General features: G+C 37.8%; 5 protein-coding genes and 1 non-coding gene across 7 annotated transcripts; 2 read left to right on the top strand and 4 right to left on the bottom strand.

Moving 5' to 3' along the window:
• Window positions 1–1,125: 1,125 nt before the first annotated feature.
• On the bottom strand, window positions 1,126–1,221 carry LOC127240765 (small nucleolar RNA SNORD96 family). Its single transcript, XR_007836358.1, has one exon. It is a non-coding gene; the product is annotated as a small nucleolar RNA SNORD96 family (small nucleolar RNA).
• A 1,337-nt stretch (window positions 1,222–2,558) lies between these two features.
• Window positions 2,559–3,606, bottom strand: LOC127240272 (nicotinamidase 2-like). Its single transcript, XM_051258841.1, has 2 exons — window positions 3,273–3,606; window positions 2,559–2,945 (listed from the first exon to the last, which is right to left on the bottom strand). The coding sequence occupies exons 1-2, from the start codon at window positions 3,604–3,606 to the stop codon at window positions 2,695–2,697; spliced, it is 585 nt and encodes a 194-aa protein (XP_051114798.1). The 3' UTR covers window positions 2,559–2,694.
• An 83-nt stretch (window positions 3,607–3,689) lies between these two features.
• LOC127240270 (BTB/POZ domain-containing protein At5g48130) lies at window positions 3,690–6,714 on the top strand. Of its 2 annotated transcripts, none has more exons than XM_051258839.1 (5): window positions 3,690–3,800; window positions 3,974–4,446; window positions 4,520–4,589; window positions 4,670–5,779; window positions 5,854–6,714. In XM_051258839.1, exons 2-5 carry the CDS (start codon window positions 4,352–4,354, stop codon window positions 6,535–6,537), a joined length of 1,959 nt encoding a protein of 652 aa, XP_051114796.1. In that variant the 5' UTR covers window positions 3,690–3,800; window positions 3,974–4,351; the 3' UTR covers window positions 6,538–6,714. The 2 variants fall into 2 exon arrangements, with proteins under 2 accessions (XP_051114796.1, XP_051114795.1); XM_051258838.1 differs by lacking the exon at window positions 3,690–3,800 and having other exon boundaries at window positions 3,888–4,224; window positions 4,346–4,446.
• A 62-nt stretch (window positions 6,715–6,776) lies between these two features.
• Window positions 6,777–8,493, bottom strand: LOC127240271 (cytochrome b561 and DOMON domain-containing protein At5g35735-like). The gene is made up of 3 exons (XM_051258840.1): window positions 7,755–8,493; window positions 7,411–7,665; window positions 6,777–7,331 (listed from the first exon to the last, which is right to left on the bottom strand). Exons 1-3 carry the CDS (start codon window positions 8,373–8,375, stop codon window positions 7,014–7,016), a joined length of 1,194 nt encoding a protein of 397 aa, XP_051114797.1. The 5' UTR covers window positions 8,376–8,493; the 3' UTR covers window positions 6,777–7,013.
• Window positions 8,494–13,403: 4,910 nt separating this feature from the next.
• On the top strand, window positions 13,404–16,228 carry LOC127240678 (uncharacterized). The gene is made up of 7 exons (XM_051259478.1): window positions 13,404–14,459; window positions 14,549–14,665; window positions 14,759–14,937; window positions 15,023–15,116; window positions 15,204–15,281; window positions 15,365–15,466; window positions 15,544–16,228. Exons 1-7 carry the CDS (start codon window positions 13,938–13,940, stop codon window positions 15,685–15,687), a joined length of 1,236 nt encoding a protein of 411 aa, XP_051115435.1. The 5' UTR covers window positions 13,404–13,937; the 3' UTR covers window positions 15,688–16,228.
• LOC127240679 (fasciclin-like arabinogalactan protein 7) lies at window positions 16,004–17,838 on the bottom strand. The gene is made up of 2 exons (XM_051259479.1): window positions 17,694–17,838; window positions 16,004–17,188 (listed from the first exon to the last, which is right to left on the bottom strand). The coding sequence occupies exon 2, from the start codon at window positions 17,074–17,076 to the stop codon at window positions 16,267–16,269; it is 810 nt and encodes a 269-aa protein (XP_051115436.1). The 5' UTR covers window positions 17,077–17,188; window positions 17,694–17,838; the 3' UTR covers window positions 16,004–16,266.
• Window positions 17,839–19,407: the final 1,569 nt, after the last annotated feature.

Genomic DNA, 19,407 nt, shown 5'->3' with positions numbered 1-19,407 from the left:
TTGATGTGTCACAGAGCATTTGACCAAACTCAATTTTACTCATAAATTTTGTATGCAATGGCTCTTGAACTTCATATTGGCAAGACTGGTTCGAAAACACTAGAGAGAGAAACAAGATAGAGAGATTTTATCAAAACTATGCTTCGCTCTTGCCAAGAAAATTGACCACAAATCCAGTCAATTGCATTCACAGGCAGAAAGATCATATTCCAAAACACTGGCGAAAAGATCAACACTCCAAAACCCACAAGAACGAAATGGACATCTTAAACCCTAGAGTGATACATTACACATCAGCATATCATGGAATTAATAGCAGCAACACACTATATTTCGAGCTGGTGCTTTTAGACAAAATACTTATAAAAAGAAAAATGACATTTTGTGAAAGAAACATTACATTTGAGACTATGTTAGACATAAGTTTCAAGTCTCAACAGCGCTTGGCGATCCAGATGGCTATCTAAATGACTTACGTGAAAGACCTACACAATAAAAGGCCATCCACAAATGATTTTCCAAAATCAATACCATCTGGAACTACTTTGAAAGGAAAGCACACAGTTTGTAGAGGGGTTGGTAATATTTTTCTCATGGCTAATCCAAAGGCCATTTTCAGGTGCTTTTGTTAACTAAGGCAATAGGATATGCAATTCCGTACGAGAAATTCAGAATATAAATGGCAAAAAAGAATGAATTTTGTAATAATTATCCATACAAGTCATGCAAACAATGGTCAAGAAGCAAAACACAATAATCACATAAACACAGAAACAAATCTAATTATCGATCAACTATAAGGAAATTGCAATGGCAAGTTGGCAACGCCATCAATCAAAAAATCAACTAAAAATGGGATTATTTTGTCAAAAAATATAAGTAAATAAGCACTGGACCGTCAATAAGCACACAATTGTAGCTTGTGATTGTAGTTCAATCAATCAAAACATATACTCCACTGCTCATAGCCTCATCTTCTGAGAAAAAGAAAAGACATAAATACACGGATGGCTACTCAATGTAGCTCGTGATTTTTTGTTAAGTGATCGCCATCAATACAGGCAGCACTGGACCGTCAATAAGCACACAATTGTGTTAGAAATTTTAAAGTAAACCCAATTTGAAAGGCCTCAGAATTGCAGAATTACAGCAAGGACTTCATATGAAGACCATTCAGTCCCGAAAGATGGTGTAAATTTTTAAGGATTTCCTCACAGGCCAATAAAACTCACCAGACCAACAAACTGTCAACCAGTAAATTTAAATGAAAACATGTGCTTGTTAGAGAAATGCGTAGAAAGAGGATGTCATTCTCATGGCCAATCCCAAGAGCTAATAGCAGAGACTCTGCTACCCAAGGCGATAGGATATGAGATTGCCCCTCGCGTCTTCAGAAATCTGAATCCAGATCTCAACAAAGGAAAGAGGCTTTCTCTAGCCGCGATTTTGATTGAGTCATGCGAGCAATAACAGAGCTCGCCCCAATTTTGTGTGAATCGCGGCATTTACAAAATGCATACTTAGTATGCAATCAGTGTTAAAGGAACTGTAAGCACAATCGCATCAAGAGCTTCCCCAAAGACATCGATAAGAGCGGGGATCTTTATATTAATTCATAGAAACAAAGAGATTTCCATAAGAAAAAAAAAAGTGTGCGCCGCGACACGGATAGCCTGATTTCTTAGAAGAAAAGGCTCGAAAGACGGAGATGGCTGCTCTATATAGCTTATGCTTTTTGTTAAGTGCTCGCCACAGAATTCGACGGCACTTGACCGTCCATAAGCACACAACTTAGAAAATTAAAAATAAACAGGATGCTAAAGGCCTCCGAATTACAGCAATGAAAACAAAGACAAAAAATAAAGAAAGAACAATGGCAGATCAAGAGAGAAACCAGCCTATAGGGCACGTCGGCGCAGCGGATGATAGCCGAGACAGAACGCCTCGACTTCATATGCAAAATCGCTTATATAGAGTGGGAGCAGAAGATATACTCGCCGACTTTCGAGCGGCTAAACGAAGGTAGGGTTTAAGAAGAAAGTAGGGTTTCGGAAGCTTCTGGAGAAGATGGTCAATTTCTAATATGCCCCTAAATATCGTCAGACGACCGCTCTGCTGCATTGAAGGGTATTTCCGTCTTTTAATTACTCACTGCATCAAAGGGTGTTTCTGTCTTGTCATCCGCGTTCTGCATCTTTCTCGCACGAACTCTGAGATGGCTGCTCGACACAACTTACGCATTCATTTCATTTATTAGTGATCCCGAATGTAACGTCAATTTTGACGTTGCAATACTATTTAAGCCGCTAATGGTCTTCCGTCAATTGGACCACTATGTTTTATGTTTGGTATGCAGTGCAATGATGTATTTGTTTGTTTATTTTTTATTTTTTAATTTTTTTTTAATTTTTAAAATTATAAATTTTACTTTTAAATTTAATTTTTATTTTTTAAAATTTTAAGAAAAAATTATTTAAATTTATAAAAATAAAAATTGTTTAAAATAATAAAAAAATTTAAATATTTAAAAAATAATAATAAAAATAAGAGTCATATACTTGAAGTAAAATTACTATAACAGCATATTTATTTATTTAGAGATAAAACTTGATTAATGAAATTGATGAGACGGAGATAGCACCTTGCCATAAACGAGACGAAGGTTACACTGTATATGGACATGGACGCACTAATTTAAGGTCCGGAAAATCCTTCTTCAATCCTTTTGCAGTCGACCAGATAAGCAAAACCATAAGCCATGTTCTTCAGGGTGGCGTCGTGCAATACCTGCGACCATGCGGCCGTTGCATCGGTTGAGAAGAACACTCGGAATCCTCTTATGAATGCATCTCTAGCAGTCGTCTCGCAGCACAAATTCGTCACAACACCGGTCACTATTACCTCCTTCACTCCCATCTCTTTCAGCCTCTCTTCTAAGCCTGTGCCTGGAGACAAGAGGAGGATCGTGTTATACTTGATTTATCAAATATTATGAGAATTGAGTGATCCAATCGTAGAATAAAATGGATGGAACAGAGATTGTTTTGCAGATAGATGAGGATCTTATCAGGTGATGTAATGAATATTGGATGTACCAGTACTGCAGATGCACAGACTATAATTCCCTTGCCTCTGTTAACGAGTAACAGTAATTCGAGCCGGATGAATGCAAAACATAAGGAGATTTGTGAAATTCATCCATACCACGACGCAAAACAGAAAGGAATTTGTGAAATTAGCTATGGTAATCGAAAATCAGCGAGCGGCGATACCTCTGAAAGCACTGTAGGTGTCCTTCAGTACGATCGGGTCGGCATCGGTCAAGTGCAGATCAGAGATGAGCTGAGACTCAGGAGTACCGTCGAAGATAAGGTCACCGTTCCACCACTCGTAGAGCATGGAATCATCGCCGGGGGGTTTGTGACAGTGGCGCGTGAGGAATACGGGCACGGAAGCGCGCCGACATAGGTCGATCGTGGCGTTGAGCTCCGGCAGGATGGGACGGGCAATGGACTGGAAGTAGTTCTGGACGTCGATCACCAATAGAGCGGCGGACTTCCGCGCAGGGAGGCGCCGCCGTACCTCGAATTTCTTGTACGCCGACATTATCGAGAAATCGGAAGACTCCAGAAAGAATCACCACAGCCAACAGCTTCAGCCTTCAAGCCACAGCAGGTCAAAAGCATCTCAATAACAACACTGCAATAGCTACATGGGCCGAATGGATCATCACGAATTTCTTTGGAGGCCCAAAGATCAAAAGTGGCGCGGCGTGCCGTCTCGTCTGGAGCAGAGTCTGCGTACATTGCTAAAACTTCGAAGCTCCCTTCTTTCAATGGCTTCACTTGACTTGCTCCGCACTTCAACTCCCCCTCTCCCAAACTTTCCTGCTTCCCAAAGCATTCATTCTTCATTATTATATTTCCCAACTCTATTCTCGTCTAATTTCTTTCTTGATTTAATATTGTTGCAGCTGATTACCAGTGGAAACTTCTGAGTGAGCATGGCTGTGCTGAAGCAGGATTTCAACTGCTCAGCAATCAAGAGCGTCTTTGAAGCCTTAAAACTGGGATTATGATCGACTTGAATATTTCGATTCCACTCGTGTGCGTGCTACGGCTTTGACAATCAATCATTCACGAATTCCTGCAGCACCACGTGGATTATTGAGACCCCAGCCTCCAAGCCCTGTCTTGAGATTGGCTCCCCAACATTCATCCCCATGTAGAATAAATTAATCCTGCGCGGCAATGTCGCCTACCTTTTTCCGATTTCGCAAAGGTTTAGATGCTAGTGTGGGAACATTATTTCATTTCCACAACAAAATTGTTCTTTACATGTGCAGGAAAAGATGAACATTAGGAGCCCTCAAGATTCTTCTCTGCTCTCTAGTACCTTCCCATCTCCAAACGTTGCTGCCTTGCTTAAAATCAAGATTCTTTCCTGGTTGGCTTTCGACTTCTTTCTTTCGTTCTTTTTTTTCCAGTGCTTGATTTTTTCACTTTCTGCTGTTCCACAGGAGCCAAGAAACTGGACTCCCTGTCTGCATTCTTGTCCGGATTGGTGATCGGACCTTCAACCTTCACAAGGTTCGTAATAGATTCTTACATAGGATTCAAACTCTAAATGTTGTTGAACTTTGGCTAATTATTTCACCTAACAATTACAGGATCCATTTACTCGCAAGAGCGGATATTTCAGCGAGAAACTGAGGGACTCCAATGAGGTGGAGCTGCCCCCAAATTTTCCAGGCGGAGCAGAGACATTTGAGATGATAGCCCTCTTTGTGTATGGCTCGTCCACATTAGTTGATCCCTTCAATGTCGCAGCTCTAAGGTGCGCGGCCGAATATCTGCACATGACAGAAGAATACGGCCCCAGGAACCTATGCGAACACTTCGATGTTTATCTTAACCAAGTTGTGTTGCAGAGTTGGAACGACACTCTGATCGTGCTCCAAAAGTGCCAATCTTTGCTCCCATGGGCTGAAGATCTTCTCATCATTAGCCGCTGCATCGAGACTCTTGCATTCATGGCTTGCATGGAGATTCTTGATCCGGAGAGGAGACGGGATCAGCCAGTGGGCACCATGGAGGCCTTGGCTGCAAAGCCTTGGACCGATCAGACAGTGGAAGACATCGTCAGCCACGATCTGTGGATTAACGATCTCATCGCTCTGCCGCTTGCGTTCTTCAAGAGGGTGATTGGTTCGCTTAGGCGGCAGGGGATGAAGGAGAAGTATGTTAGCCCGATCATACTTTTCTATGCCGACAGATGGGTGATTTCTCAGAGGAAGAGAAATGCAGGAGTCAGCGAATCCATGAAACACATACCAATGGTCCTTCAAGAAGTTATCGATTTGTTGCCTGTTCCTGGAGAGAAGGCGAGCAATTCGATTCCTGCCGGATTTTACTTTTCATTGCTATCAACAGCCATGGAGATTCAATTAAGAAACAACAGCATCGAAAAGATTCAGAACTGTATCGCCCCCGCGCTGCATTTGGCTAAGGTCGAACATTTCCTCTCCCCGAAAAACTTCAATGAATTAGGCATCATGGAGAGTATGTTCCGGACATACTTTTGGTACAACATCGAATCCGATTGCACGCCTGCAGGAAACACTTACGCAGCTGCAGAATTGTGGGACGAGTATCTAATCCGAATAGCTGCTGATTCCGGCATTGCTTTCAAAAGATTCGTGAATCTTATAGAAGTAGCTCCACAGTCGAGCAGGCGTACGCACGACCATCTCTACCACGCGCTGAATGCGTTCCTCAAGGTACGCTTTCAACGAGCTCATCCACGTTTCATCATCGAGACAATGCACACACATTTACAGTTTACTATTCGCAGCTGCATCCGGATTTATTGCCTGAGGAGAAAGAGATGCTGTGCAAATACCTCAACTGCCAGAAGCTATCGCAAGAAGTTTGCATCGAAGCCGTGCAGAACGAGCTGATGCCGCTGCGCCTAATCGTGCAGGCGCTTTTCATGCAGCAGCTAAACACTCAGCAAGCTTTCCGAGAATGCTCGGATTCATTCAGACATGCTGCCCATTTCGGCGAGCATTCCGGGAGCCTGTCCAGCTCCCGATATCCGAACTCTAGAACACCACATGTAAACTTAAACGCTGGCGACGGAGTGAGGAGTAGGCCGCTGAGCCTGTTGCTGCAGACGGATTTATCGAGACAAAGACAACCTGACTCAAGCTCCGAAATCTCGAGAAAGGATGACTACGAGTCCACAAGCTTCAGAATCCAAACTCTTGAGAAAGAACTCGTATCCCTTAAGAGACGGCTGCAAAGCTCGGTAAAGCACGAAAAGGGGTCGAAGAAAATCGAGCCGGTTTCAGAGGGCGTCCCGAGCAGCACCCGCAGCTCGGCGGGGAAGAAGAGAAACTCTCTTGGAAGGGCAACCAACTGTGTAGGAAATGTAAGCTTTGCTAACAGATTGCTGAAAGCTCTGCAGAGGATGAGATTTTTTGGCAGGGGAGGATCGAAGAGTTCGAAGAATGTTGTTAAGGTAAGAACAGATTAGTTGCTTCGTTATGTCGAATACCTTGAAGGCAAAATTCCGCAGTGCGTTATGGGCTCAAAGAAAAATGAAACAAATTACTATAAGTTAATTTCAACTTACGATGTATACTCGTTTGAAAATGATACTTTTGGTATTGATTATTGGAATATTTTAAATGTATGTTCACAATGGAACATTCTGAACAGCTACCGACTGAAGAAATTTGTGCACGGTGCAGATTCTTTGACTTGGAAAAAATCTAATATCAACATCAATTATTATTATATTTATATTATACATATAAGGAGAAGAAAATTAAAAATACAAAATAAATAAACAGCCAAGAACAGCGGCCGTAACCGTAAACACACAAAAAATATGGGATCAATCTCTACCAAATAATTATACAAAGTAACATAGAATCTGTGTGATGTATCAAAATCAAAAGCCCGAACGAGAGAGTGAAATCTGTGTATGTATAATCTGTATTTAACTAACTAAGCACCGTGTGACGACGATCCATTAACTCCGGTAACTGCGGCGGCGCGGGAGCGTTTGTCGGAGGGCCTGTCACTTTTCCTCCTGAGCACGACGAACCATGTGAAGGCCTCCAAGACGAGAGCAACGGCGCCGAGGGCGATGAGGACGCCGATGTAAGCTCTCTTCCATTTCTTCTCCGGATCCAAAATGTCGAACCCCTCGAAGATGTTGACGATGCTCAGAGCTATCACACTGTACCCGATTGCGTGGTGGTAGGCGTTCCAGTACACTCTGTACTTGTGGTCGGGCTTAGGCCTCAACAGCAACGCAAATACCTACAGAAAAAATTGGTTTGATTTGATTTGAGATTGATTTTTGTGTGTTGATTTGATTTTTAGGGTTTTGGATTGGTACCTGGAGAGTTCCGAAGGCGAAGAGGACGATGCCGATGTTCCTGTGCTTGGTTTGTTCGACGCCGGGGGAGTCGCTGCCGAGCTTCAGGCCGGTGCCCCAGCCGGCGACGCCGACGATGTAGGCGGAGGCCTGGCAGGACACGTGGAGGTAGAACCAGAGTGGATTGGCTACCTCGAACACCTTCAGGTATCTCGCGGCCATGGCGCCGATGGGCATTAAAATTCCCCAACTCACCACGTTCAGCACGCCATGTCTCTGCAATTGTTCACAATTTGATTGAGAGATCGATCGATTTAATTTGGAAATTGAATTGAAAATAGAATTGTATACGCCGCCTAGCTTACGTTGCGTTTACGGTTTCTGGAGGCGTCGCCGGCGGCGCCGGTGTCGGCCGTTTGTCCGGTGGAGAAATCAATGGTTCCGAAGGAGCGCATATTGTCGCCGGTGGTTTCATGCCTTTGGGGAACGTTTCCATTAACGTTGCCGAATTGCCAGACCTGAGTAAAGCTGGTCCTCCCGCTCGGCAGCGCCACGGTGGCGAAAATGATCATTTCCCCGCTTCTGAATTCGGCGGCGATAGACGGGACGGCGAAGCTCAGGTTGCCCTCCTCCAGCTGCGTCGCGTAGCCGGAAACAGGGGAGGTGTAAGCGTGGACGTTGCCGGACGAATTGTGCAGCGCCACGAGACACTGAGCTCCGGACATAGCTCCGCCGGTAGGGTTCAGCGACCACACAATCCAATTGGAAGTCGACATTCCGGTGTGCCTGTAAGCCAGATCCACCGTGTGGTTCGCCGGATGGTAAGTCCAGTGGAGGAAGGAATTGAGCACGGGGAGATCACTGCAGGCGGCGTAGACGTTGTTGTTGGAGAAGGCATAGCCGGAGCAGCTCTGCGCGCGGGTCGAACCAGACAGACAGACGATGAAGAAAGCTGCAGACAGAACAACCTTGTACAGCCCCTCCATTGCAAGACCTCTGTATGTATGTATCCTTAATCTCCCCAATTAGTTAATAATTTCTCCTATATATACAATATAAATTGGACGAACTGCAGCGGAGAAGAAGGCGTAGTTGGTTGACTGGTTCAACTTCTTGCAGGGAAGGACAGAGCAGAGGTTTGGTGTGAATGGAAGAAAACGTCGACTTTTCAGAAGGGAGGAGGAAAGTGACAAGAGTTTGTCGTCTTGCTTGTACGGTCGTCTACTGCATTTTACAACAGTTTCTTTTATTTTATTTTAATTTATTTGTTTTGAAGATGATTTTGCTGCAGCTGCCTTCACATGCACAAAAATGTTTCTTCTAATTAGTATTACTAATTGAATATAGAATTAGGTATGGATGAGTAAGCAGAAGAAGATTCATAATTGAGTAATTAATTAAGGGAGAAAATCCCTGTCTTAATTTGTCGTTTAATTTTATGGCCTATTATTGGTAGGAAAGATATTTAATTTTCTGTTGAAGAAGAAAATGTTGAATTTAAATAATGTGTGATTATACTGAATTCACATATAGTCGTTGATATTTTTATGGGAAATTAAATCCTAATATACTGGGGGTATGATAAGACTAATGTAAACAGCTCATTGTAGTACTTTTCTAACATTGGTCGATGTTCTTTTTGGCTTAATTATTTTAACCTTATGTTATGAATAGAGTGATTCAATCGTTATGGTTTGTGACTATTTATTTACTTAATTTTTTTAGCTCATTGCTATTTGACAGATGAGGTGAAAATAACGTTTAAATTTGTAGATTTTAAGTAAAAAATGCATGATTTATTGAAAGTCAATAAATATATAAAACAAGAAATGAATTGTTAACAATGCAAACAATAATTAACAATTCCAATAAATTCTCCAAGCAATATGATAAAAATGATCAAAAAGTTGTTAAAAAACCGATACTTCAGCATTCAGTGAACAGTAAATTATGTATTTTTACATGATTTTATATATATATATGAATTTAAAGAAGCCATTTAAAATTTTATTAACATCTTTCTAATCAAACAATTTTAGTGTGAGTTCCTTTATAGTTTGAGGATGGTCTAGGGTTTGATTTTAATTTAAATTGTGAGTGAAGTTTGGATATTTCTATTACTTTTGGTTTTCTGCAGTGAGATGCATATTTCAGCACTGTTGGAGCTAATTACATCCTTTAATTTCAATTAATATCTAATTATAAAAATTTAATATAATAGTAAATATATAATTTTATACTAATTCAGCACTGCTGAAATTATATACAAGATCAGCATGTGATCCTCTTCCTTTGATTTTAATAAATTTGGAAATAATTAGGTAATTATTATGGTTAATGGTATTGTAATTGAAGGCATCCATTGTCATTAAATATGATAAAAATATATTTAAATATGATAATATGCATGTAATGTATCATATAAAAATAAATTTGAAAAAAAATAAGAAAAAAAAATAGTGTGTGGTAAAATACATAAAAATAAAAGAAGATACCCTGCATTAATATACGAAACGTACGGTGAGCGAAAAGACTTTGGGAGCGAAGAAGGATTCAAAATTAAACAATGTTTGATTAATTGAAACGATGACGTTTTGGTGGTTGGATTCTTACATTTGCCACTACACTACACACAAACACAAATGTTACCAACTCTGAATCCGGAGACATTCAAACCAAACCCTCTTCACCTTTGACTCAACCGCTACAATTTTTTTTTTATTTTTTTCTAAGTTTTATTTTTATTTTATATAAAATGGCAAATTCATTGACTATTTTATTAAAACTAAATACAAGCCGAACACATCTTCATGCTTCATTAACTTATATCTTCAGCTTCATTTTTACATAATTTATAAATAATATATTTTTATTTAAAAAATATATATATTTACATGTTGGTAGATAAAATGTAAAACTAATATAGAATATTGAAACAATGAAATATTGATGTATGATTCATACTTACTAAATACTAAGGTTTGTGACCTCTTAAATAGGAGTAAAATGTATTTACCAACAAACATATACTAAAATTTTTATTTTTAATATAAAGTATAAAACAATATTCTTTATTCAAATATTTCATTCAATATAATAAAAAAATTTTATAAAAATAAATGAATTTACACATGATTTGCCTAACATTGCTTATTTGTCATTAAAAAAAGTGAAATATATATATATATATATATAATTCAAATTTAACTCTTATAACAATACTTATTCCATCCTTTTCAAAAAAAATGCGTTAATATTTTTGACATAAATTTTAATAAAAATATATATTTAAGTACTTTTTATTTTCTATAGTTTAAAAGTATAATTAAATAAAATAATAATATTTATAAAAAATGAACAAAAAAGAAAATTAAATACATTTTTAAAAGATGAAAGGGTATTACATTTTATTTATGATAATCTATCTATATATAAATATATATATATATTTGAGATCTATCATAGCTTCGTAATTAGGTGTTGTCATTAGTCAAGTCACCGATTGAATTATATATTTTATTCACTATTTATTTTTATTTTTCCATCTTAATACATTTTTTATTTTTTAAAGAATAGTTATATTATAAATTGTTACTCAGTCAAACACGGTTTAATTTCTAGAACTGTACCAACCTCACCTGTTATTTTCCAATTTTATCGTTTCTTTGGGAGATGGAGACCAAAGAGCCTCAAAGTCATTCTCATGATTTTTTTCATTCACTATTTTTTCTCTAAAGAAAAATATTTAAATTTTAATATTTTCGATGAAAATATTAATTACCTTCATTAAATTTATACAGTATCCAAAGAATTTTGTAATAATTAAAAAAAATATATATATATATTATATTGATGAATGAGTTGGTGTAAGAAGAAAATATTATGAATTTAGTGGGATTAATAGTAATATGTGATATAATATTTTGGTAAATAAGAATAAAGTGAGTATAAATTGATAATTAAATGAATTATATAAATTGTAAATAAGAATTAACTACTTAGATAGGAGGCATAGTGCATCTCCAACCCATGCCAATTTCAATTGGCGTTGCACTGCAGCAACTCCAATTTTTGGCGTTGTTTTACCTTTTTTTTTTTTTTTCTTTTAAATTTTTTTTAATTTTAAAAATTAAAAATTTGATTTTAAATTTTGATTTTTATTTTTTAAAATTTTATTTTAAATTATAAAAATAAAAAAATTATTTAAAATAATAGGAAAAATTGAATATTTGAAGAATAATAGTGAAAAATGGAGTTATGGTAAAAGTAAAATTAATGTAGCAACTATCGAGTTAAAACTGGATAAATAAAGTGGATGAGTTGAAGATGACTTAGAAATAATAAATAAGATTGTTTGAGTGAAATCAAAATAGAAATTTTTTACTTTATTTTTTTTTAATATTATAATTTTTTATAAATATTATTTAAAAATATGTTATATATATACATTAATATAATATTTATAATATTTTATTTATTTTGAATAAATTGTTTGCATTACCATATATATATATATGTGAGAATTTAAATAAAATATAATTATAAGTAATTAAAAAATAATATTAAAAAAAATAAATTTAAATCAATATAACTAAATAAAATTAAGAAAATTTAAAATTATAAAATTTAAAATGGAATTAACATTTATAATCATATTTTTTAAAAATTAAAGGCCGTTGCGGATAGAAAAAAAATACATGAATTTTTCATTTGGAATGGAGAGTATATACACTTTATTCACTTACATAATATCAATAACCCAACATATAATATTGTTCTCTCCGTCGTGTAAATATGTTTTTATTTGACCGGGTACAGATTTTAATAAAGTGAGTAATAATTATTATTTTTTTTATAATAAAAAAATACAAAAGGGTAATAAATTTTCACTTAAAAATAAAATAAAAATATTTTTTTTATGACAACAAAAAAGAAAAATAAATATAAATTTGAATGATGAAAATAATATTTTTTATAGTATTACAAACGTAATCTTTTAGACATAACATAAAAAAATACATACATAAAAATACTTGTACTACATATCTAATATAATATTAATATTAAAAAATTATGTATAAAAAATAAATGAAACTATTTTTATGGACCGAAGGAGTATTAAATTCTTTTATTTACTATAATACAAAAGCAAAATTGCTTTTAATATGTGATTTAAAAAGCAGTTTCATATTCCCAGTGATTTAGAAATTAAACAATATTCTCTTTTATTTAGAAAGTATTACATAAAATTGTCTAAAGATTGTATGTAACTTCCCCACGTATTTTAAAAAATATTGCATAAAGTTTCCTAAAAAAATATTGTGTAATACTATGAAAACACTTGAGACTTTTATACAATTTTTAAATTATAAAAAAAAAAAATGTAAATTTTTCAAATCACAAATAAATTATAAAATATTTTGATTAATAAAAAATACTTTCAAATAAAATATATACAAATAAAAAAAAAATTTTAATTGTAACATAAGAAATATTATTTTTAAATATTTGTGGCGATTGTATAATTAATTTCTTTTTAAAAAAAAATCATAATTCAAAACAACAAACTCCTAAATTTTATAAAAACTATAGCTCTATTTACGCAAGAGTTGTGTTTGTTCGAAGGATTTTAGGGTATTTACACTATTCATACAGAAATTTTCTCCCAAAAATATAAAATTAAATATTTATTTTTTATTTTTTATATTATACTAAAAATTGATTTTACATTAAAAAAAATTACATCTATATATTTATATCACATTATACAATTATTCAAATTCAATTTTTTTATTTTTTAAATCTCAATTCAAAATTCAAAATTCAAAATCCAAACGGTCAAACAAAAACTTAGAAATTTCAACACTATATATTTCAATATTTTATTTTATTTTATTTTAAAAAATATTATGTTAAAAACAAAAATATATGCTTATTGTTTGGACATAAAATTTGAAAAGAAAAAGGAGGCAACTTTTATAGACGAAGAAGCAGAGAGCAAACGAAGCTGCTGTGCTGTGCTGCGCTGCTCTGCAACTGTTGTTGCAATCGACAAATCAAACATTCGATCAATCTGAATTGGATTGGATTGGATGCCGTCGATCAATATTCATCGTCTCCGGCTTTCACTCGCGACCATGAATCCTCCCACAAATCATTTCAAAACCCTCCCCCCTTTCCCAAATTAGCAGGGCTTCCTTCACATTCTTACTTAATTCATCATTTGCCCTCTCCCATCGGACACAAAAACGCACAATCTGTCCCCTGGGAATCGAGCTTCTGTTGGATTGGATTCGATATATATATATATATTCGACATTTCATCACCACAATCTCAACGTTCTCAACCCCAACTGCCATTTCCGATTTTTCAAGCTTTTCTTTCTTCGGTTTTTGGAGGTGCAAAGGGCCCTAACTGCAATTTGCCTCAGCTGCCTCTTCTTTCCCTCCTCCTGCTTTTCCCCCAAATTCAAAACCTAAAAAAATTCAAATCCGATCAAACATCTCCCTGCTTTCTCCTTAGAAAAAATTAATCAATTAAGGATATCATGTACGGAGGAGGAGGAGGTGGAGGTGGAGGAGGAAGACGATGGGACCATAGCATGAGAGGTCTCGGCGTGGATTACGAAACGTCCCACGTGTCGACGACATTGCGGCCGAGCAGCCGCGCGATTCGGGCGGGGATGAAGGTCAAATTCCAGGATCTGTACGGATTCACGGTGGAGGGTAACGTCGACGACGTGAACGTCCTGAATGAGGTCAGGGAAAGGGTGAGGCAGCAGGGGAGGGTATGGTGGGCATTGGAGGCCAGCAAGGGTGCCAATTGGTATCTCACAACTCATTTCTCCTCCTACCCTCGAAAGCCTTCCCTCAGGCTGTCCGCCATGGTTAATGCCATCACCCTCAAGGGCCTCATCAGGAAAGGCATCCCGCCATATCTCCGCCCCAAGGTCTGGTTCTCCCTCTCCGGCGCCGCCAAGAAGAAGTCCACCGTCCCCGACAGCTATTACACTGATCTCATCTCTGCTGTTCAGGACAGGGTCACCCCTGCCACCAGGCAGATTGATCATGTAATCAATTCATTCTTTCTTTTGTTACGCATCTTGTCGATCGGTTATTGTTATGCTATGCATTGGTTTTCTGATTAATTTCGAAACAGGATCTTCCCCGGACGTTCCCCGGTCATCCGTGGCTGGATACTCCGGAGGGGCATGCTGCCCTGAGGCGAGTTCTTGTCGGGTATTCGTTTAGAGATTCTGATGTTGGTTATTGTCAGGTGATGAATTCGATCTCAGTATCGATCGGTTTGATCTTTTTTTGGAGTTTTTAGTCCGTTCGAGTTCTGAAATGAGTTCCGGCGGTGGCGCAGGGACTAAACTATGTTGCGGCATTGCTTCTGCTCGTCATGAAAACCGAGGAAGATGCATTTTGGATGCTCGCCGTGCTTCTAGAAAACGTGTTGGTTAATGATTGCTATACGAGCGACTTGTCGGGATGCCATATCGATCAAAGAGTGTTTAAAGATCTTCTTGCCAAGAAGAGTCCGAGGTTAGTCTCTCATCAATATATCTCTAGTGCTCATTGATCTTCTTTAGCTTTTGTCATTTTGAAATGATGAAAAAGATCCCTTCAGGGTAGCTGCTCACTTGGAAGCTCTGAAATTTGATGTTTCCCTTGTCTGCACAGAATGGTTCTTATGCTTATTCTCCAAAAGCTTGCCATCCGAGGTTAGAAAAGATTAGATTATATATCTACACTTGCATAAAATGTCATAAGACTTCGAAAAAACTATCAATGTCCCTAATTTGTTTCAGACAACCCTTCGCGTTTGGGACGTTCTTTTCTGTGAAGGGGCAAATGTTTTGTTCAATGTAGCTCTGGCGATATTCAAGGTAACTTCGGATCGAATCTTGTTTCTTGCTTTGCTCGCTTTAAACCGCGAAAAATTGAATCTTTTGATCGCAAAACTGAGCAGATAAGTGAAGAGGAGCTGCTTATGACAGATTATGCCGGAGGTGTGATCAGCGTGATTCAAAGAACTACGCATCACCTATTCGACCCGGACAAACTCTTGACGGTAACAATTAAACAAAACTCAATACTCGAATCAGTAATCCCTTCGAAGATATGCAGCCTGGTTTGTTTCCATGGCAGGTTGCCTTTAGCAGAATAGGTTCAATGACAAGCTACCTGATATCGAGGCAGAGGAAGAAGCAGCAGCCGGCGGTGATGGCTGAGCTCCACCAGAGGCAACGGAGGCTGAACCCCGCGGAAGGCTGCAGCGATGAGAAGCGATAATGCGCAGTCGGTCGGCGGCGGAGAATGCTGATCAGATGATTGTAGATATTGGTGGTAGAGAAGAAAGGGAGGAGGCTGTGGGGTGATCGTAGAATAGATGCAAAGTGTAAATTTGGAGCTGTGGAAAATGCATCTCTAGGTTAACCCCACACAGTGTTGTTTTATAAGAGTGCAGCTGGGGCGATGTAATTAGTGTTCGGAACGTGTAAATTGATCTTCTCAACTTGTGATGATATTTTAGCCGTGATGTGAATCTTGTTTAGGTAAATTCGTGGGAGCTGAATGAATTGCTACTGGAAGATCAAAGACAGGGAGAGAAATAAAAATACAGCAAAAACTCCACCGGCAAGAAATGCATATTCATGAGTTATTACAACACAGGAGCTTCATCATCATTATAATCATTGTCGTCGTTGCCGTCGTCGTTTGTCTGTCGTACATGGCGACTGACGAACAAGGGATAGAAGAAATGAAGAAAAATCTCCGGGCCAACAAAAGAATCAAGGACCTCTATAATGACAAGAAATTGAATCAAGGAAAATGGCAAATGATTAAATTAACGCAGTAGATGGAGATCTGTTACACCGTTGCAATGGCAAACATGATCGCAATCGCCGCCGCCGCGGCGGCGGCAGTAGAGCTGATGATGGAAGTTCTGTGAGAAGAAGATGCCGCCGGGGAAGAGGTGGCTCCTTTACCTTTCTGATCAGCCGGTCCGTCTGCAACTCCGGTGGGGGCAATTTCCGGCGCCGGCGCGGGGGCGGGAGGCGGCGGCGGCGGAATGTCGGTGCCGAAGATCGCTTCCGGCAGAAGAACTTTGTCGGTCTCGTAAATTGCGACGGGATCCGCCGCGTGTACTGCACTGATGACTCTGGCTTTGGTCCAACCGGAGTCGACGTGGATTGTGCCGAAATTCTCCGTCATGTTGAGGCTGTAAGCGTTTCCGGCGAAGGATTGGATAGGGTTGTTCTGGCTGAGTTTTCCGAAGTAGGAGAGAGGGTAGTAATGGGGGAGGGCATGGAAAAGGCAGAAGGATTTGAGCTGATCCTGAGTCAGATTGGAGAGGGACGGATAAGGCTTCTTCAGAGCTTTGAAGGCTTCGTCCTTGGGGACGAACAGAGTGAGCCCTTCCTCTGTGTTGTCGGCTTGATTTTGGAAAGTTTCGAGGACTTTAGTGGACTGGAGGTACCCGAGGAAGGTGTGGAACGGGCCGGCGTATGATAGCAAATAGGTGATGTTCACGTGCTCTCGCTCCGGTGCCGGCGCTGGCGCCGGCGTCGGAGAGACTGGCGCCGGCGGGGACCTCTGCGCGTTTGCTGAAGATGCGCAGAAGCATAGCAGGACCAGTGCGACAAACACGATGATGCTCCTGGATTTGATGAATTCCATGACTCTGTCCACAGATTATCGGTAGAGATTATCAACTGCTCTGACTCCGACGATGACTGCGACTCTGACCTTCTGTTTTTGCCTACACGTCTTTTAGATATCTACAATGAACCTGCAGCGTACGTACGTATGTTGTGTGTATGAGTAAACATCAATCAGATCTGAGAAGAACATGTTCACATATATTTTAAGTATAAACTTAAAGATCATTCGTTAATCGATTTTTATACACACGAAAAAAGTAGATCCAGATCTCATTAGAAATCAAACTCAAGCGGTTCAGATTTGAAGCGAAATCATCCAAATTCCTCAACAAAAACGCGAAGTACCACATCTCCAAGCAGCGGTTATCACTTATCATCCTCAACTCACCAATTCACAGGAATTTAAATGACAATTACGCACATTCGATCAATTCGCTTGAAAAATACGCAGAGATTCAGCATTGCATCAACAAAATCGCAGATCCACGAAACTCATCACTAATCATTAGCAGTTATAAAACAGATCCAACTCAACACACCACCAAACAAAATCAAAATCAAAATCAAAATCAAAATCACGCACAAATTCCACAACCACCAGCATTCACAGAGAAATGCAGATAGGCAACTAACCTGAAAGAGAGCGAGAGCGAGAGCGAGAGCGACGAAGAGTCGAATAATTTAGAAGTGACAAGCAGCAGATGCAGCAGCGAGGCAGGCTATATAGTTAGTGCAGCATCACCATCGCCATTCAACTTCATATAAAAGAAACGGAAGATGAGTGATGCTAATCAAAGCCAATAAACAAATAAATATTAGTATGATGAAAGTACAGCTGGCGCCGAGGGTATAATAGGGATTTCAACTCACCACCCCACCGTTTCGAGTTCCCGCTATCGGAATCGGATGACATAGACCTATAGCAGTAGTAGTAGGACAAAATCCCAACGGACAAACGTAGACCGTATTTCAAGAATGTAATGGTAAATTGTAAGGTGGGCTTTCCTGTCAGCCACCCAACTTACAGCTAATTATTATACATTATCATTGCTATAATTATTACTACCCATTTATGTTATATTATGGTAATTATTGTTTCGATAGTTTTGACTTACCAAGCTTGCACTGTAATCAAAGCTACACTAGTTATTTTTATTATGTCATATGATTTAATTGTGGGGGAAAATCAATCTGAGCCGTTGATTTCTACGCTGGTCAAAGTCAACCCTACTGGATCGAGGGTCAATGACCATGCGAAACACCATCACCGTCGGAATTGGTACTGCTTCCGGGTGTTTTCGGTTTGGAATTGCATTTGAATTTTTAAATATTACGCAAATATGTGCTCGTTCGATCGGACACATATTTTAATAAAAGTGAAAAATAGTAATAATTTTTTTATTTTACAGTAAAAAAATGTAAAAAATATAATAAATTTTTACTTAAAAATTAACAAGAATATTTTTCAATAATAATCCAAAAGAAAAGTGAGCATAGATTTGAACCACGGAGAGAATATTATTATTATTATTACTATTATATTGTAAATATTTGAAATGATTCCATATTAAAAATCAATTTCATGTCCGTCGTTTAAAAGCTGTGAACTCAATATTGAGTAAGTGTTATATAGTGAATTTAAATTTCACATACTCAAATCATTTTTCATTTAAGTGATTTATCAACTTACTACTAAATTTATTTTTTTTAATTAAATATATAAAAATATGAAATTAAATACTAGAATTAAAGTTTACTTGTTACACATAATTCACATAATGTGTCATATTTTATAGGATTTAATTTGTAAGGTATTAAGTTAGTTATCATAATTTTACTTTATAATTATTTTTATTAAATTATACTATTTTTGTCCCAAAAAAGTTGTCTTGTTTTTTTCATTTGTTAAATTATTTTGCAGAAACTCTAAAATTTGTATTATTGATAATCAAAATAAAGGTCTATACATAGACAACTTAAAACAAATTCGATAGACTTAAATTTAAATAACGTAATCTAATAAATATAACCAAATCTAAATCTAAATCTAACAAATCTAAAACTAAATATCGAAAACCTCTCGACACCCCATCTCAAACATAAATGGGATCGCATAAACCAACTTGAATTTGATAAAAAAGTTAAATAAAAATCAAAAGACGCAAACACGGATAACAGTTGCTTGATCCGTCGTTGGCGCCGCCGCTCTTGATTGAGCTCCTATTTTCGCACATAATAGTTGCTCGTCTGACGTCGCCTTTGCGCTCTCAACTAAGCTCCTGTTCTCGAACGTAGACATGAATTCTAACGCAAACGGAAATAAGAGTTGCTTTGTCCGTTGTTGTCG

The sequence above is a fragment of the Andrographis paniculata genome, unplaced genomic scaffold (assembly GCF_009805555.1).
Source record: "Andrographis paniculata isolate CXL003 unplaced genomic scaffold, ASM980555v1 Contig79END, whole genome shotgun sequence".
Classification (NCBI taxonomy): domain Eukaryota; kingdom Viridiplantae; phylum Streptophyta; class Magnoliopsida; order Lamiales; family Acanthaceae; genus Andrographis; species Andrographis paniculata.
This window is presented reverse-complemented; position numbering and strand designations above follow the sequence as displayed.

Excerpts from the sequence above, each read along its gene's own strand:
- LOC127240271 (XM_051258840.1), bottom strand. The coding sequence starts at position 8,375 with ATGGAGGGGCTGTACAAGGTTGTTCTGTCTGCAGCTTTCTTCATCGTC. Across the intron at positions 7,666-7,754 it reads CCAGAAACCGTAAACGCAAC|AGACATGGCGTGCTGAACGT; the intron begins GTAAGCTAGGCG and ends GAACAATTGCAG. Across the intron at positions 7,332-7,410 it reads TCGCCTTCGGAACTCTCCAG|GTATTTGCGTTGCTGTTGAG; the intron begins GTACCAATCCAA and ends TTTTTTCTGTAG.
- LOC127240272 (XM_051258841.1), bottom strand. The coding sequence starts at position 3,606 with ATGTCGGCGTACAAGAAATTCGAGGTACGGCGGCGCCTCCCTGCGCGG. Across the intron at positions 2,946-3,272 it reads CACCTACAGTGCTTTCAGAG|GCACAGGCTTAGAAGAGAGG; the intron begins GTATCGCCGCTC and ends TCTTGTCTCCAG.
- LOC127240678 (XM_051259478.1), top strand. The coding sequence starts at position 13,938 with ATGTACGGAGGAGGAGGAGGTGGAGGTGGAGGAGGAAGACGATGGGAC. Across the intron at positions 15,282-15,364 it reads TAGCTCTGGCGATATTCAAG|ATAAGTGAAGAGGAGCTGCT; the intron begins GTAACTTCGGAT and ends AAAACTGAGCAG. Across the intron at positions 15,467-15,543 it reads ACCCGGACAAACTCTTGACG|GTTGCCTTTAGCAGAATAGG; the intron begins GTAACAATTAAA and ends TTTCCATGGCAG.
- LOC127240679 (XM_051259479.1), bottom strand. The coding sequence starts at position 17,076 with ATGGAATTCATCAAATCCAGGAGCATCATCGTGTTTGTCGCACTGGTC.
- LOC127240270 (XM_051258839.1), top strand. The coding sequence starts at position 4,352 with ATGAACATTAGGAGCCCTCAAGATTCTTCTCTGCTCTCTAGTACCTTC. Across the intron at positions 4,447-4,519 it reads AAAATCAAGATTCTTTCCTG|GAGCCAAGAAACTGGACTCC; the intron begins GTTGGCTTTCGA and ends GCTGTTCCACAG. Across the intron at positions 5,780-5,853 it reads CGCTGAATGCGTTCCTCAAG|CTGCATCCGGATTTATTGCC; the intron begins GTACGCTTTCAA and ends TACTATTCGCAG.